We start from the raw sequence: 16,160 nt of genomic DNA on the forward strand, positions 1-16,160 counted from the left end.
GATATTCCTTCTGAAATCTCATATCTTTCCAAATTAGTCTCATTAGATCTCTCATCGAATATGCTCACAGGTCGGATCCCAAATGAATTGACCAATCTAAACTTTCTCGGATTCTTGAATCTTTCCAGCAACCATCTTGTAGGACAAATACCTCGAGGAAGACATTACGATACATTTCAAGAGAATTCCTACCAAGGGAACATGGGGTTATGTGGATTTCCATTGCCAAGCTGAAGAGAAATTTGGATTTGGTTGGGAGGCAGTGGCAATAGGATATGGATGTGGAACTGTGTTTGGAATAGGATTGGGATGCTGTGTTTTCTCAATTGGAAAGCCTCAATGGCTTGTCACAATCTTTGGAGGTGATCCAAACAAAGGTATGAAAAGGAAGAGAGGAACAAGGTCTCATGGAAACCGTACAAGAACAAATTAATGGATATATGGCATAATAGATGCATGTCTTGTTGCACACTTCTTGGGACCATGAAACACTGTCAAGTTCTTTTTGCATGTTTGGTTGCATTGTAATATTTATATTTTCTAGTGCTTCACATCTCAAATACCTTTTATAAACAATACATATTGAACTCTTTAATCATTAATGTAACGTAATCTTAGCCTCATGAAAATTCTGATAAATATTTTCTAATATTATATTTGTTCTTTTTTAGTATTATAAACAGAGAAGAAGTACTATTATTGAACACAACCTTTTAATCGGATTGATCAGATAAGTGATTAAGAATCAAAGTATGTAAAGTAGCACTATTATTGCACGAGAAATAGTATTTTTTATCAAACTATTTTAGATTGTCATATTAAAAAAAGAAGGAAAAAACAATCCAATTGTATTGGAGATATTCCTAATAGTTTTTCAATTGTTCTAACAAGATTACTAAAAAAATGAACAATCAGAAAATTATTAAGATCATTGGATTAGATAAAACAGTGAGAATTCAATTCGATCACAAGTTGGTTACAAATAAAAATTAGTTGCTCATATATACAGCATGCATAATAATGATCGTAGATTATCGATAATTTGACATCTTGGTAGTTGTTCTATATACTTTTGGAAGGTGCAAGTGAAGAGGTTTTGGACCAAGAAACACACACATATATTTTGAAAACAGAATTTACTTGCAACATATCTTACAACTATAAAATAAGTACTTACTTTAAATATCGTCAAGATTTGTAGACATCCATAAAGTAAAAAAGAAGTACGACACTAAATCAAATAAAACATAAAAAAACACAAAAGCACAAGACATAAACTTATTACACATTTACGTTACAACAAAAAGCTGAAACAGAGTTGTTCTTGCACGCCGGCGGTTTCCACGGCTCCTCCTTTTGGTCCTTTTACCTCCAAAGAGGACCACTACCCATTCAGGCTTTCCAATTGAGAAAACACAATATCCCAATCCTATTCCAACCACCATTCCACATGCATATCCTATTGCCACTGGTTTCCAACCGAATCCAAATTTGTCTTCAGCCTCAGAAAATGGATATTGTTGCAAAGGGACATTGTTGCATTGAATTGACAATGGTAATCCGCATAGCCCCATGTTTCCCTCATAGGAATCATTTGAGAATGTATCAAACTGTTTTCCTTGAGGTATTGATCCTTCAAGATGATTGTTGGAAAGATTCAAGGATTCAAGAAAGTTCAGATTGGTCAATTCAGCAGGAATACTCCCATCAAGCATATTTGAGGAGAGGTCCAATGATTCAAGGTTTGTCAAATTTCCCAAAGAGTGGGGAATATGACCAATGAGGTTGTTATATGAAAGGTTGAGGCTTTTGAGTCTATGAAGCCCTCCAATAACATCTGGAATCTCTCCTTCAAAATTGTTTTCTGACAAATCGATAATTGCAAAGGCATTTGGAATTTTCGTAAAAGGAAGACTGACTCTTTTAATTGTTGCAACCATAGAACCCTCATATGCTTCAGTTGTGAGGCCAGTATCAATCCAATCTGTATCAATATAAGACAAAGGGCTTTGCACATCATCGACAATCTTCATGGCTTGAAAATTTTGTATGTATGCTTTTGGTAATGAGCCGCTAAAGTTATTGCATGATATGTCAAAAATAATCAAACTTGGAAATATCTTTTCAGATTTCAAATTGGCAATGGAACCGTAAAACTTATTGCCTCGTAAGACCAGTATTTCCAAATTTGATAGATTTTGAAGCCAATTAGGAAATGTGTCCTCAAATTGATTGTTACCGAGATCCATATCCACAAGTCTCCAGGATTTGGACAAAGATTTCGGCAATAGACCTTCGAAATTGTTGCCATTGAGATTCAGTGTATTAAGATCCAGAAAGGTATCTGGCAAAGTTCCATGAAGTTTGTTCATTTGTAGATCCAAATCTCCAAAGAATGATCTATTGGCAAGGCACTGTGGAAATGTTCCGGTGAATTTGTTGTGGGACAAGTTGATAACTTGTAGAGCGGTTGCATTACAAAAGAAGGAAGAAATGTCATCAGCCATGGAGTTGAAACTAAGATCAAGGAATTCAAGTCGATACCATGGGAAATGGTCCATCAATGTAACATTGTTGTGTGAGAGATTCAAATAAGTTAATGAATCCATACCATGTATCCATTCTGGCACTTTTCCCTGAAGACTATTGTTGTACAATTCAAGAGAATCTAACTTTGGAAAGTTTCCTGAGAATTCCAACCAACCAATAATATTGCTAGAAAGCAACTGCAGTTCCCACAAATTGGAGAAAGTGTGATTAACACTTGTTTCAGATTTTAGCAATAATGAACTACAACCTGAAAGGGAAAGATACTCCAAGTTTTGAAGCTCAGAGAAGAGTGGGAAGTGGACAATACTGCTCCAGTTATCTGAAGACAAGCACAAATGAGTAAGGTTGACAAGATGGAAAATGGATTCTGGAAAGTTTCCTAGGAGCTCATTGTTGCACAAGTCTAAATGCTCCAAGGAATAAGATGTAATTTCACTTATGTGCCCTCTGAATCTGTTATTGGATAGATCTAAGTATCTCAAAGACTTGAGGGATAAGGCCCATTGAGGAATTGTCCCATTTAATAAGTTGCCTCTTAGGGTTAAGTCAGTGAGATTTAAAAAGGCTACTTTGTCAGGTAGTGGTCCCTCAATTTCATTATTAGAACAATCCAAGGAAGAGAGTTGAGTTAAGGCAAATAAAGAAGATGGCAACTTCCTTTGGAAATTATTACCCAAAAGGCCAAGCTATTGCAAATTGGTTAGCCTATCAAACACATTTGGAATTTGACCACTAAGCTTATTGAATGAAAGATCCAAGTAAACAAGATGATGAAGGTTTGAAAGAAATGATGGGAACGAACCAGTGAATGCATTCCCTGAAAGGTCCAAGTGAGTGAGATGCTGAAGGTTTGAGAGCAATGATGGGATTGAACCATTGAATCCATTTTCAGGCAAGTACAAAAAAGTTAGCTGTGTGAGGTTAGAAAAGGAATCAGGGATTTGTGATCCTGAAAATTGGCACGATGAAAGATCCAAAAAACTAAGAGAAGTAGTGCAATTCAACTTTGGAACATGGACTTGAATGTTTCCATTTCCAGATAACTTGAGCGCATAAAGGTTGGGTAAATAGAGAATGTGACTTGTCAAGTGTCCCCTTATTCCTGTATAACGAAGACTAAGAGTAACCATAGAGAAAGAAAAAGACCAATTAGACAAAGGGTTTGGTGTTAAGTTAATGGAAGACATGTCTGTATGATCCAATATAATCTCACGCAAAGTAGTTGTATTTTGCAACATTCTCTTTCAAGTTGTTTCTTTCCACATCAAATTATAATTCCAAGAGAGATCAAGTGACTGTAATTTGGAAAGGTGTGAGATTTGAGAAGGAATATCACCTTCAAACTGACAATAAGATAAATTCAAGTGTGTGAGACTCACAAACCTACCAAACTGAGATGACAATTGAGAATTACTGAAAAAATTGAAAGCAAGGTTGAGTGTTTGGAGATGAGTAAGATGAAAAAGAGTACTGTTGGAATTGATATTACCAACAAGTGCACTGCAACTGAGATCAAGGCCAATCACGTGACCAGACACAGAGTGACACGTGACACCCATCCATGAGCAACAATCTGTCCCATTTTCCCACATACTCATCTTTGGATAAACATGGGAGCACTCATACTCATACTCATATTCAAAAAATGAAGTGTTAAAAATGAAATGGGTCTTAAAGTGAAGCAAGGCAGAGCTGTCTTGGGAATGGCATAGATGCGAAGAAGACAAACATGCAAAATGGAACATCACAAACATATACACACACAACACCACTCTAAGAACCAACAACATCAAATACCCCATTGATTATTGATTCAAGCTTTTGCTTATTTTATGAATATATGGCTTACTTAAAAATGGTATTGGTATGTCACTCATCAACTAGGATCCATCTATTTATAGATATTTTTTTTAGCTGGAATTACACCCAGCCAATGCATGATTTCTATATTAAAAGCTACAGCTACCAATAGTATTCATACTATTCCAATCTATCAATGTCCAAAACTAATTTATAATGAAAGTTTAGTTTTCTTCTAAGTTCTAACCCGAGACCCAGAATGCATAATAATAAAATAAATGAGAAGATAATTTTATTTCCATGATAGAAGGCATTTGTGGATGAACTTAGCTTGACTCACCAAGTTAAAACTAAGGTCAATATTGGTATTATATGTGGAAATCAATGGGCATCGGAAGAAAAAGAAGTTCATGACAAAAGGGGCACGATCCAGGTCCATGTTAAGAAATAATTCCATTTGATTAGTCTTTTTTCTTTGGACAGAATATTTATTGGCCTTTTTGTTTGGGCTAGAATATTGATTAGCCTATGAATGAGTCAAATGAGAAATTAGTTGGAGTGAGAGGCTTGTATAATTTCTCTCTATTTTTGTTGTTGTTTTATTTCTTTAAATTTAATTTTTAAGGCATTGATTTATTAGAGTGAATATCAATTTTCTCAAAACGATATCATTTTTATTAGTTGTGGAAAAAAAATCAATGTGTATAAAAAAAATAGATAGTTAAAGCTTCTTCTTCTTCTTGAATTTCATTAAGAAGTGCTGGGAAGAAGTGGGGAAAGAATTCACTGCAGCAGTCCTTGGGTTCTTCCAGCCGGCTACGCTCCCTAAGGATTCGAATGTTACTTGGGTGGCTCTGGCGCCGAAGTTTGTTGGGGCTACAGAGATAAAAGATTTGCGGCCAATTAGTATGGTGGGTTGTGTGTATAAGGTCATTTCTAAGGTGTTGGTTCGGAGGATGCTGAATGTGATGCCAGGATTGGCAGGTGAGACTCAGAGTGCTTTTGTGCAAGACAGGAAAATCCATGATGGGGCTTTGATAGCATGTGAAACTGTGCAGTGGCTAAAGTCAAGGAGAAGGAGCACAACGATAATCAAACTGGACTTTCAGAAAGCTTATGATAGGATCAAATGGAGCTTTGTGGATATAGTTTCGCAGAAGATGGGGTTTGGCCAGAGGTGGCGGGGTGGATTAAGGAGTGTGTTTGCTCGGCGTCTATGTCGATAATTATAAATGGGTCCCCTTCTAAGCCCTTCCAAATGGAAAGGGGGCTTCGACAAGGATATCCTCTGTCGCCTTTCTTGTTTGTGCTAGTGGTTGATGTGCTCCACAGAATGATATAGGAGGCGGTGAGGAATGGGCGTATATCTCCGCTGTTGGTTGGGCGAGATCACATTGAGCTGTCACACTTGCAGTTTGCGAACGATACTATACTTTTCTACCCTCCGGAGGACGAGACTATCAAGAACTACAAGCGTCTACTGCGGTGCTTCGAGATGATGTCTGGGTTGGGCATTAATTTTGAGAAGTCCAGTTTCATTCCGATTAATTGTGATCAGTGCTGGACGCGGCAGATGTGTCATTTGTTGGGGTGCCAGGAAGCCTCTTTACCAGTCCGATACCTTGGCATATCTCTGGGAGCGAATCCGAAGCTAGTTAAGACTTGGAAGGCAGTAATTGATAAGGTGAAAGGGAAGCTGAGTCTGTGGAAGGCGAAGACCCTCAACAAAGCGGGTAGGCTAGTTCTTATAAAATCTGTTCTCAATAGCCTGCATATATACTATCTCAGATTGTATAAGATGTCGAAGGCAGTAGCGGAGAAGTTGATATCATTACAAAGGCGGTTCTTGTGGAGTAAGAAAGATGGGAGGACTGGGATGCCACTAGTGAGATGGGAGATGGTGATGGCTCCTAAAAAGATGGGTGGGTTGGGAGTGTGAGATGCAGTGGTTAGGAATACAGCCCTTCTGTTTAAGTGGTGGTGGAGGTTTTCGAAAGAGGACTGTTCATTATGGAAGAAAGTTGTGTGCTCTTGTAATAGCATGAACCCTTCTGAGATACTGTGTGGCCAGCCTTGTCACGGCACAAAATGAGCCATGATCGGCGCTCAGGAAATAATCTCCAAGCAAGCCTAACCGACTCAAATATAAGTTGAATAAGAAAATTATAAATATTTTAAATAAATTTACAATGTCTAAAATAAATAATTACATATTTTTAACAAACAAAAAATAAAATAAATATGGGTGGATCCTACCTGTGACATATGGAGCAGATGACGTCTAAGAACTCAACAACGAATAGATACCCATTGTAGATCATTACTCTTGAATAGAAAGACTCACATAATCAAATATTTATTCCTGAAAAATATTTTTAGAAAAACGGAGTGAGTTTTGCAACCCAGTGACTAGACAATACATCTATAATTCACATGAGACCATATAAATATAATTTTAGTTAGAAGATAATAATTTATATAAATAAGTGAATCAATAAGGGAGTTCTCATACAGAAATCAAATCAAAAGTCCACACTTGGGCGGCTCCACCTCTATGGGTAGCCCTTTCCTCTTGTGTGTCCTAACGGAATATCAGATCTAACGTGTGGCCTACACGTTAGGCTAGCAACACCCCTGCTAGCTGGAGTCTGAGTTAGATGCATCTAAGTTAACGTCATAACCGCCGTTAACTACGGTTTTCTAATACAAGCCTCCCAAACCAATTCAAAACATATAAATTCAAATATAATAAATCTTTGATCTTTCAAATACATACGGTATTGAATCAAATCAAATAATACTTTATCATAAGAAATCTTTTCTAATCATAACTTCTTCAATCATAAGTAATTTCAAACACATTTAACAATTTCAAAGTCAATAAGTACTAACAAATACTTCAATGCTTCAAAAGTATATATTCGAATAAAATCAAATGTTCTAAAATAATATAAAACTTCATCAAATATATATATATATATAGTCTCATGTAAAATTTCTAAGATATGAACTTCATAAAAATATTTTTTTTTCAATTATAATAAATTAATTATTCTAATCAAATCAAAGTTCTTCAACAATAGTTTTATAAATGTAATTAGAAACTCAGAATAGCATAAACCAAAAAAAAAATTAACGGTTATAAATGTAAAGCCTACTCACAAATTGGTCCCAAGGGACCGAAGAAACCAAACCAGAGTGCCAAGGAAGGTTGAAGTAGAACGGAATGAAAGAGCACGAAATTTGGACCGAGGTAGTAGCAACAACTTCGATTTCTCACTGCAGCAACCTCAACAACAGCCCAAAGGAAATAAGAGGATGGAGCATCAGCAGCTCCGGTGACCCCCCACCGGCAAGGACAGAACAGGCAGAAGCAAAGCTGAGCTAGGGCAAACTTGCAGAGGTTCCAACAGCGACTTCCGGCGACGTCAGCGCGATCCCCGGTAACCAGAGGCACGGTGGCACAGCTTGCAACAACGGCGGAGGCGTACCAGCTCCCCCTCCTCGCAAGACTCTCCTCTCTCTAGCCATTGTGTTTCTCTCTCTCTTCGAAGCCCCATACCTGCAGCCGCGACAGCAACAACGAAACTCCCCTTCCAACGGCAGGGACGGTCTCCAGGGACAGCACCTCCTCTCTCGCGCCTCTTCCTTTCTCCTTCCCCCATTCCCTGTTTCGAACTCCTTCTCCCTCTCCCTACCTGATCCGCGGCAACGACGGCGACGTCCAGCCTCACCGGTGTCACCCCCTTCTCCCCCTCTTCTTCCTTTTCTTCTCCCTCTCTGTTTTCTCTCGCTATTTTGATAAAATTAAAGGGTATATGTAAAATGTTTCAAAACAACTTGAGATGTTACATTCTACCCCCCTTAAAAAAATTTTCGCTCTCGAAAATTGATACTGTATGAAAAATGTTAAATGGTTTTAGCCCTTTTTCCAAACATGAGAAAGAAGTATAATCGGGTGCAAAAATTACAGCATAAGTGTGTGTTAAAATGATGCGGTTGACATTTACGCCCTCTTGTTCTCTTGATAAGTCAAACACACATGGCGCTTTTCACTTTGTCCATCACTCCCAAAGTACATTCGAAAGTCAAACGTCAACACTAACTTTTCAACTTGTACCAAAATCTCCTTAACTTCCTCCTCGAAATACTCTTAATTCATAATCTTCTTGACGTCGCCATGTCCTAAAACTAACGTATTGCTCGCTGTATTTAGAGATTACACGTTAACCAATAGAATCTTGAGTTTACTCAAAGGAATACAAAATTTAGGAAGAGAAAAATAAGCATCTCAGATGCTGTTCGCAAGAATTCGAAAGGATGTGTAAGATCGCAATATAATTAAACAAGGATGTATAGAAACAATGAAATGTGCCAAAAGAGAGTTAAGCCACATATTAACAAGGAAATTAATCGAGGGACTTCGATGGAAGCAATAAAAGGGAAGATGGAGTATTAGGTCGGAGCAAGTTCAAAATGAATAAAAGAAGTACAAAGCTCATAAGAGATGGCCACTAAAGTCGATGACAATGTTCACAAGGATTTAAAAAAAATTAGAAACACAATCAAATAAGACATCCATCAACAATGAATAAAACTAAGAGAATTATTTTACATCCTCAAGGAAAAATATGAGACAAATATTTCAAAAGAAATAATAAAACCATAAAGTTATCACGTCACATAAATTCAAGTTGAAACAAAAAGATGCAAGGTTTATGAATTTAAGATTAATAGCAATCAAGGGCAAAGGTTTTTTTTTTTTCAAGAACTTTGGGGGATACTAGATGCACAATCAAGCGAGGATATGCATTAGTAAAAAGACAAAATCAACAACAGAGAAAGCAAGCAAAACATAAATTAAAATAAGACAACACATTTTGGAATAGACAACTTAACAGTCATAAAATAAAAAAATAGTAACTATCACAAAATCGGCATGCTTCTTTTTCCTTTCTATAGAAACCTTCGACTAAGTACCTTTGAGATTATTAGTTTATTACCATGACTTTGGACCTTAAATAATTACATCAATATAAAATTTGATATCTCCTAACTCAAAATAGTAGAAAGTTATGTAATACATGGCAAGAAATGTAATTGATCTCCTTGTTGTCCCTTAAGCAAGAATTTACATATACATTTAGGTATTTAACTCCTTATGGTCGTTGTTGGTAAAATACAGTCATGTGATTTCTTATAATTATGCAGCTAGACTTAGTATGAAGTTCTAAATAAATTCACAAATAAAATACTGATAATAATAAAACTAAATTTTGAAGTACTGCCAATTAATATACTAAAATCAGTTAAAATAACTATTTTTTTTTTAAAATATAACCCAACACATAGTAAAAGAATTTTAGAAAATTGGTAGGAGGTCATTTTTTTTATAAAGATAAAACACCAAAAAAAAATTTCACTTTCATAAATAGTCAAGTGAACTTAAAGCTCATAAACTTAGGACAAACTCAAATACATATATTAAATCTAAATATTTGAAAATATATCTCCCAAATCTTTGTCGTATCTTGGAAAATATATAAAGAAAAAAAAATTTTTTAGTATATACGGAGCCTTTCACAAATTTTTAACCCAGAAGTGAGACTAAGAAACCCAAAAATAACCATTACATACAAATCAAAAAACTCAATAGTCCAATCACCAAAGAAATTGACTTGCTTGTTACTTAGAAAATCTCAATAATCTCTATTAATATTAGTCATATAACCATATTTTAGGTTCAATCATAGTAGAAATCTATTTATCACTCTTTTCTTCATATATATTATTGTCTTGAGTGTACATGTATACAAATTGTAGGCTTGTAGCTTTTTAGGAAACATTTAGCTCATGTTATATTTTATTATCTTATTATCAAAATATAAGAAAAATCAATCAAAATTACAAAATTAATATTTAGTATACTATAATAAAATTAATATAAAATATCAGTTAGATTATCAAAATCGAAGTACAAGATCTGACAAGACAAACTGGAAAGGATACAATTTCAGTATATTAGAAAGTATAAAAGATTTATTGGCAACTCTCTATTTCAGGTCAAACGTTCTTGTATTTTCTGTCACAAGAATAGCATTTAAATATATACACAAAATACAAAAACCAAAAAGCAACTATATCACATGAATGGCAAGAGAAATGACAAGTGTGGTACGTGTCAATGTCTTTGTTGTAAGAATTAATAAGAAAAGAATTTTTGAAAAAGATTACACCAATTAATTCATGGTGATAAAAAAAAAATCATAAAAAGTAATATTGTCCCATGCACTCCATTAACATAACACTTAACAATAAAACTCCCAACATATGCAACAATTTAAGGTTCAAATCAGAACATGATTAACTTGCACAAGGTAAAGTAACTTGAAGCAAAATGTTTTTTTTTATTTTTTGGATCATAAATTTAAAACAAGAAACAACTGAAAATCAGTAAACAGATTAGAAACTTGTAAGTAAAGGGTCTTCAATGAAAATCTAAACAAGCAAAGCATTGCAGAAGTGCAAGGGTAAAACTTGCATTGATTAAAAGTTTAAAATAAAGATCTATAAAGGATGGAATCTTGAACATTCAAAGCACTTTTTCATAAAATAAATAATATTACAGTATTCAAAAATCAAACAAATAAAATACACAAAAAGAGAGAACTAACCAACAAGTATAAGTTCAAAACTTTTGAAAGGTATTGAAAATAATGCTCAATTCGGGTGTTGAAAAACAACAAAGAATTTTAGATTTCAGAACATGATTGAAAAACAAACGAAGGAGGAAAGAAAGACCTTCTTCAAAATTCAATGCAATATTCAATACAATATTCAATACACAATAAACTAAACTGGTTTGAGAAAAAGAAAAAGAAAAAGAAAGCACGGGTTTTAAAGTGATTACTACACAGAAATTTCTATATACAAAATTCATGCCCCATAATTTGCACGCTATTTTGAGTTTTCTTACCATGAAAAATATGAAGCGCTGTCAGTATAGAGCAGAAGCAAAATGAGTCAAAGTTGAAATCCAAAAATTTTAGAATTAAAGGAATCCTAACATTGAAAAGGGAAGAACTTGAAGGTTCCCAGAAGAAATAGTGCCCTTGAAAGAAAAGTCACGTTCAACAAACAAAATTATAGCAGAACAAATTATCAAACAAAAAGCTCAATCAAACTTTCAGATAGAAAAAGATCTTCAAATCAGCTAACACATCATAAAAAAATTTGCCACACCTAAACAGAGAAAATTATAATTCCAATCTAGCAAACAAGAATAACACTCCATGCATATGTTTGTCACGTAGTTCTTCTACCTGAGCAACCGAATAACAGTTTTTAAATTTATTGATTCGAAAGAAAGAATCATGAGTGGTTCAAAATTCTGTTAACTTCAAAGATCATCAACATAAGAAGAACAAACTTGTTTTATCGAAATCCAAAACAAAGCATCTAAATCAGCAGCTAAGTAAATCCACAATCCACAAATCTAAATACAATTCTGTAACAGGAATAAGATAAAAAATTCACAACAAAAATATATCGAATCTTCTAGATAATGAATGAAATCTTGAAATAAAAAACCATAGAAAACAACATGAATATGAAGAATATTAAGGAAAATATTCACAAAAAACGAGGAAGATTGGAACTAGCTACAAGGCAGAAATCGCGAACCAAAACCGAAACTAAAGTCATTGCAAAAGCTAGTTCAAGAAAAGCTACCAAATAATAACTCAAAGTTGGGTACAAAGAAGAGGAAAGAGGTGTCAAGAATCGACAGATGACTCATGATGACAAGAACCAGAAGCCAAGAATGACAGAAAGACAAGGATGACATCCCTATAGGCCTCTGATAGTGCCACAATTTGTACAAATAGGCGCGCTTCTATTTATACAATTGTGATCCTACCATAGGACACTTGCTCCATATTACACAGATTAAACCTAAGCTTTGATACCACTTTGTCACGGCCCAAAATGAGCCATGATCGGCGCTCAGGAAATAATCTCCAAGCAAGCCTAACCGACTCAAATATAAGTTGAATAAGAAAATTACAAATATTTTAAATAAATTTACAATGTCTAAAATAAATAATTACATATTTTTAACAAACAAAAAATAAAATAAATATGGGTGGATCCTGCCTGTGACATATGGAGCAGATGACGTCTAAGAACTCAACAACGAATAGATACCCATTGCAGATCATTACTCTTGAATAAAAAGACTCACATAATTAAATATTTATTCCTGAAAAATATTTTTAGAAAAAGAGAGTGAGTTTTGCAACCCAGTGACTAGACAATACATCTATAATTCACATGAGACCATATAAATATAATTTTAGTTAGAAGATAATAATTTATATAAATAAGTGAATCAATAAGGGAGTTCTCATATAGAAATCAAATCAAAAGTCCACACTTGGGCGGCTCCACCTCTATGGGTAGCCCTTTCCTCTTGTGTGTCCTAACGGAATATCAGATCTAACGTGTGGCCTACATGTTAGGCTAGCAATACCCCTGCTAGCTGGAGTCTGAGTTAGATGCATCTAAGTTAATGTCATAACCGCCGTTAACTACGATTTTCTAATACAAGCCTCCCAAACCAATTCAAAACATATAAATTCAAATATAATAAATCTTTGATCTTTCAAATACATACGGTATTGAATCAAATCAAATAATACTTTATCATAAGAAATCTTTTCTAATCATAACTTCTTCAATCATAAGTAATTTCAAACACATTTCACAATTTCAAAGTCAATAAGTACTAACAAATACTTTAATGCTTCAAAAGTATATATTCGAGTAAAATCAAATGTTCTAAAATAATATAAAACTTCATCAAATATATATATAGTCTCATGTAAAATTTCTAAGATATGAACTTCATAAAAATATTTTTTTCAATTATAATAAATTAATTATTCTAATCAAATCAAAGTTCTTTAACAATAGTTTTATAAATGTAATTAGAAACTCAGAATAGCATAAACCAAAAAAACATTAACGGTTATAAATGTAAAGCCTACTCACAAATTGGTCCCAAGGGACCGAAGAAACCAAACCAGAGTGCCAAGGAAGGTTGAAGTAGAACGGAATGAAAGAGCACGAAATTTGGACCGAGGTAGTAGCAACAACTTCGATTTCTCACTGCAGCAACCTCAACAACAGCCCAAAGGAAATAAGAGGATGAAGCATCAGCAACTCCGGTGACCCCCCACCGGCAAGGACAGAACAGGCAGAAGCAAAGCTGAGCTAGGGCAAACTTGCAGAGGTTCCAACAGCGGCTTCCGACGATGTCAGCGCGATCCCCGGTGACCAGAGGCACGGTGGCGCAGCTTGCAACAACGGCGGAGGCGTACCAGCTCCCCCTCCTCGCGAGACTCTCCTCTCTCTAACCGTTGTGTTTCTCTCTCTCTGATAGCTCCTCTCTCTCTCTTCGAAGCCCCATACCTGCAGCCGCGACAGCAACAACGAAGCTCCCCTTCCAGCGGCAGGGACGGTCTCCAGGGACAGCACCTCCTCTCTCGCGCCTCTTCCTTTCTCCTTCCCCCATTCCCTGTTTCGAACTCCTTCTCCCTCTCCCTACCTGATCCGCGGCAACGACGGCGACGTCCAGCCTCACCGGTGTCACCCCCTTCTCCCCCTCTTCTTCCTTTCTTCTCCCTCTCTGTTTTCTCTCGCTATTTTTCTTTCTTTCATTCTCAGCAGGGTATGTGTGTGTGTGTCAGGAGAGGGTTAGGGTTTAGAAAAGGGGTAAAGGGTAGTTTAGGTATTTTGATAAAATTAAAGGGTATATGTAAAATGTTTCAAAACAACTTGAGATGTTACAAGCCTATTCCTGCCAGAGGGGGTCCTTGGAAGGATATTTGTCAGCTTCAAATAAGGAAACCACAAATAAGACAGAAGATGATTAGAGGCTTGGCTATGGAGGTAGGGAATGATAGGTTGGTCCGGTTCTGGAAAGATATATGGCTACCTAGTGGTATCTTAAAAGAGGTGTTCCCAAGACTGTTCTCGGTTTCAAACCTTCAAGGATCTGTTATAGGGACTGTGGGTTTTGGGATGGGTTAGAGTGTGTATGGAGCTTCCAGTGGAGGAGAGAGCTATTTCAATGGGAGCTGAAGCTTTTGAACCAGCTTTATGATGTCTTACAATCAGTGAGGCTAACAAATGAGAGAGAGGACAGGGTGGTGTGGAATTATGATAAAACTGGTATTTTTTCAACTAATTCCTTTGTGCAGGTGATGCAGAAAGCAGTTCTCCCGGAGGAAGTAACCAGCTATAGCTTCACTAGTGCTATTTGGAGGGGTTACGTCCCACCAAGGGTCGAATTATTTGGCAGGTTTGTCTTGATTGAGAGGGTGAATACTAAGGAAAGACTTTGCAGATTAGGTGTTATTGACGTACAAGATAATTTATGTGTCTTATGTTGTAAGTCTATTGAGTCTGCTTGTCATCTGTTTCTTGGTTGTGAGCTCACTTGGCAGGTGTGGTGTGCTTGACTATTCGCTCTTGGAAGGATATGGACTATGCCAGGCAACCTAAAGCAACATTTGGAGAGTTGGACGAATGCTGCATTAAGGAAGAATGGGAGGAAGCAGTGGTGGATTGGGTTCTTTGCTGTGATATGGACAATTTGGCTAGAAAGGAATAACAGAGTTTTCAATAATCAAGGCTCAGGGGTGGTGGAAATTATCAACAGATCCTTTATGCTATCTGACGAGTAGAGTGGTGGCAAACTTTTTGGTTGTTGATGGCAATGCTAAAGATGACTAGAGATTCCTTTACGTTGAGTTGTTATTAGACGTATTGTTCTTAGGTTTTTACTTGACCTGCTGGCGCTCCACCTTGTTGTGTTGAGCTGTTTTCATTAAAAAAAAAGTTAAAGCTTCTTCTTATTCTTGGTGAAAGTAATTGTACATATCAAGAGTAACATATTTGTTATTAGGATAAATTGATGTTGTCCCAATATAGATCTAGAAAAAGACCTTGTCCTAGACTAATATATTTTACAAAGCAACATTAGCGAATCAATTATATGTTCGCTCAATATCAATATCATCAGTTAAATTTTTTAAAATTATTTTAAATTATAGACCATATTAAATTATAAATTTTTAACTTTAAATTTTAAATTAAGTCTTAAACTCTAATTTAAAAAAAAATTAAAAAAATTAACTAATATTAAAAAACTAAAAATTAATTCTTATATATCACTATAAGTTTTTCGTCTGGACCATTCATAAAGTAAGCAAGATTATATATAAGATTTTTCTATATATAACTACTTTTGCCATTTTCAGGCATTAATAGTCAAAGACTATTCAAAATGAACATTTTATTCCGACCCTTCAACAACGTAATCCCAAGTCTTCCCCCATTATATTCCCCAAGTCATCGACCTAGGATTTGTGATCAACAACGATGCATACTTCAATTATGATCGAATGCTTTTGGAGAATAATCTAAATGCTTTATTCCTATTATTTTATAACTAAAATGAAAAAAAAATATATTTAATTTGTAAAGAATATAATGTGATGATCAAGTTTATCAATTTCACCTAACCCGTCTCATATTTTCTCCATTCTCTTGCATGTATATATAGATTATCTCTTTCAATTTTTTCTTTAATTTTCGCCGATTCATTGTTGAAGTAAAAGAAAGAGATAAACTATTAATCAAAAGTTTATATTATTGACAAAAATAATTCAAAAAATACAACCAATAAATAAGTCACGAAAAAATAATTAAAAAACGTGACAAAAATCTAAAAATAATTTTAATGT

General features: G+C 35.2%; 2 protein-coding genes across 2 annotated transcripts; both read right to left on the reverse strand.

Moving 5' to 3' along the window:
- Positions 1-1,070: 1,070 nt before the first annotated feature.
- Positions 1,071-4,402, reverse strand: LOC130940804 (receptor-like protein 9DC3). Its single transcript, XM_057869041.1, has one exon. It carries the CDS (start codon positions 2,607-2,609, stop codon positions 1,290-1,292), a length of 1,320 nt encoding a protein of 439 aa, XP_057725024.1. The 5' UTR covers positions 2,610-4,402; the 3' UTR covers positions 1,071-1,289.
- On the reverse strand, positions 3,237-4,352 carry LOC130941147 (receptor-like protein 43). The gene is made up of 2 exons (XM_057869551.1): positions 4,040-4,352; positions 3,237-3,652 (listed from the first exon to the last, which is right to left on the reverse strand). The coding sequence occupies exons 1-2, from the start codon at positions 4,350-4,352 to the stop codon at positions 3,237-3,239; spliced, it is 729 nt and encodes a 242-aa protein (XP_057725534.1).
- Positions 4,403-16,160: the final 11,758 nt, after the last annotated feature.

This window comes from Arachis stenosperma, chromosome 7, assembly GCF_014773155.1.
Source record: "Arachis stenosperma cultivar V10309 chromosome 7, arast.V10309.gnm1.PFL2, whole genome shotgun sequence".
Lineage (NCBI taxonomy): Eukaryota > Viridiplantae > Streptophyta > Magnoliopsida > Fabales > Fabaceae > Arachis > Arachis stenosperma.

Coding starts and splice junctions, on each gene's coding strand:
- LOC130940804 (XM_057869041.1), bottom strand. CDS start 2,609: ATGGATTCATTAACTTATTTGAATCTCTCACACAACAATGTTACATTG.
- LOC130941147 (XM_057869551.1), bottom strand. CDS start 4,352: ATGGGGTATTTGATGTTGTTGGTTCTTAGAGTGGTGTTGTGTGTGTAT. Junction 3,653..4,039: donor CAGTTGCAGTGCACTTGTTG/GTAATATCAATT, acceptor TTCGTTATACAG/GAATAAGGGGACACTTGACA.